Source organism: Coptis chinensis, chromosome 5 (assembly GCF_015680905.1).
Source record: "Coptis chinensis isolate HL-2020 chromosome 5, ASM1568090v1, whole genome shotgun sequence".
NCBI lineage: Eukaryota > Viridiplantae > Streptophyta > Magnoliopsida > Ranunculales > Ranunculaceae > Coptis > Coptis chinensis.
In genome coordinates this window covers 13626605-13628792 of record NC_141460.1, presented here as the reverse complement: position 1 = coordinate 13628792, position 2188 = coordinate 13626605, and the positions used below count along the sequence as shown (strand labels likewise).

At 39.0% G+C, this 2188-nt stretch overlaps 1 protein-coding gene across 1 annotated transcript; it reads left to right on the top strand.

The window, feature by feature from the left end:
* The first annotated feature begins 367 nt into the window (after window positions 1-367).
* On the top strand, window positions 368-1603 carry LOC147496777 (putative protein phosphatase 2C 43). The gene is made up of 3 exons (XM_086559658.1): window positions 368-590; window positions 778-1008; window positions 1100-1603. The coding sequence occupies exons 1-3, from the start codon at window positions 582-584 to the stop codon at window positions 1211-1213; spliced, it is 354 nt and encodes a 117-aa protein (XP_086415784.1). The 5' UTR covers window positions 368-581; the 3' UTR covers window positions 1214-1603.
* The last annotated feature ends 585 nt before the right edge of the window (window positions 1604-2188 follow it).

The window sequence follows — 2188 nt, the reverse complement described above, 5'->3', positions numbered from 1 at the left end:
CCTTGGTTTACTCAGTATTTGGTTTGGGGATGATTATGGTCCATGAGGTAGTGGCAACTAGCAAGGTTGTCATCTAGGTTAACATTGCACTATATTGCTTCTTGCTTTGGGATGCAATTTGCATTGCTTAGTTTATAAGCTTCTTTCCCTTTAGATACAATTAAATATAAAGTCCCCATGTGAGTAATAGAAGCTGCTCCTGAACCCAGCCTGATTGCTTTGATTTGCAGGATTTGCCAAAGAAAGTGGCAGCATAACAGAAGGTGTTCTGAGGAATGCCTTTAGAGCTACAGAAAATGGGTTCATGTCTGTTGTCAGTGAAAGATTTATAAATCACCCACTAATTCGTCTGTTGGAACCAGCTCTGGTTGGTATTTTATGGAAGAAAACATTGTTTGTGGCCAACTTAGGGGATTCTAGAGCTGTATTAGGTTCTGTGAATAGGTCAGGAGATCATCTTGCTAAGCAGCTGACTGTGGAACACAACGCCAACAAGGAGGAAGTCAGGCAACGCCCAGTTATTACATCCTGAAGATCAAGACTTTGTAGTGTTTACAAACAATTCTTGGCGTGTAAAAGGAATGACCGAGGTTTGTCCCAACTCCTTAACTTGTGCTCTATGTATGCATACCCCGTAGCAATTTTCAAATAAGTACTGATGATTTAATTTTGTTGGTTATGAGTCCTATGAATTACAACTGTTGATCTGTTTTACTCTACTAAAAATACCAATCAGAATTTGTATGTAATATGATGCATTGTGTTTACTGAGTACAGGTAACACGTTCAATTGGGGATGCTTATCTGAAGAAATCAAGATTTGCCTTGGACGATCCACGTTTCAGGCTTCCGGAACCTCTTGTCAGACCCGCTTTAACAGCAGAACCCTCTCTGCATAAGAGAACTATAAGATCAGAAGACCGGTTTCTGATATTTGCATCGGATGGCCTGTGGCAACATATATCTAATCAAGAAGCCGTGGAGATGGTATTTAATTCTCCCAGGGAGGTTAGTTTTTTCCTTGCTTATCACGTTTGTTTCTACACAAATAACACTTCAAGGTTTTTATGTGTTTTCTCTCTTACCCTTTTGATGGCAGGGAATAACAAGAAAACTTGTGAAAGCAGCCTTAGATGAGGCCTCACGAAAGAGCAAAAGTAAATACCACATTGTTAAGAGAGTTCCTAATGGGGGAAAGAAAAAAAATTCATGACGACATCACTGTGGTTGTTGTTTTCATAGAGCACCCACTACTGGCCCCAATAGTGTCTGAACCATTGTCGGTCCGCAGCTTCATAAACAGTATTAAAAGGTCAGATTTCTTTGTTGAGGGGGCTGATAAAGAGAAGTTCAATAAGGAGACGTGTGAAACAAAAGCGTAGTTACTGAATGGGACAGATGGTCATAAAGTGGTCAGCATGCCTGCCATTGCATTGTTGGAAACGTTGGGGATGATCAGCATAACCACCATTTAACTATTCTTTTCTGTATTTGATAGAAATGTATGTTGTGATGCAAGTTCGTGAAACGGTTGTATTTCATGTTATTCATTTGTTTCAATTTGTGATATAAAACATTGGAGTAAATTCTGTCTTTTTCCTAATGTGATTTTTTCAATAATCTATTTGAGGGGGTGGAAGTCTAATTGGCAAAGTTGCGTGTTGGAAGGGACCCTTTTTGGATTTCTTTACCTATTTAGTTTAGAATATCTTTAGTACCAGAACCATTTGACTTTGATTTGGTTCTGGAATATATAATACGCAAGAGACTTTGTTTTGGGGACATTTGGGATTTTGTTTTTCTGCTAGAGTGCCTTTCCTACTGTAATTTTTCTCTGGTTCTGCATATGATTTGATTGTTCATAACTGAGGCCACTTAATGTTATATTCGTTAAACATTCTAAACCTAAGGCAAGGTCAAGCTCCAGTGACGAGCATCTTAAATAATATCCTTACTAGATAGCCTACTTATTATGTCTAGTTTGCTCTCTGCTTCTAAAATGGAAAATGTCCGGAGGCAAGTCGACTGTGGCCACTTTGATGATATACTCCAAAGCGCTGGATACATGAAATGCTACGTTGCCCCTATCTTCACCTCACAGACAAATGGGGATTGGTTTTGCTGTGAACACCCACATGGTTATGGCATACTTACAGTTTAGTAGAATTCCTTCATTCAATTCACAGAT

Coding starts and splice junctions, on each gene's coding strand:
- LOC147496777 (XM_086559658.1), top strand. Junction 1,009..1,099: donor TATTTAATTCTCCCAGGGAG/GTTAGTTTTTTC, acceptor TTTTGATGGCAG/GGAATAACAAGAAAACTTGT.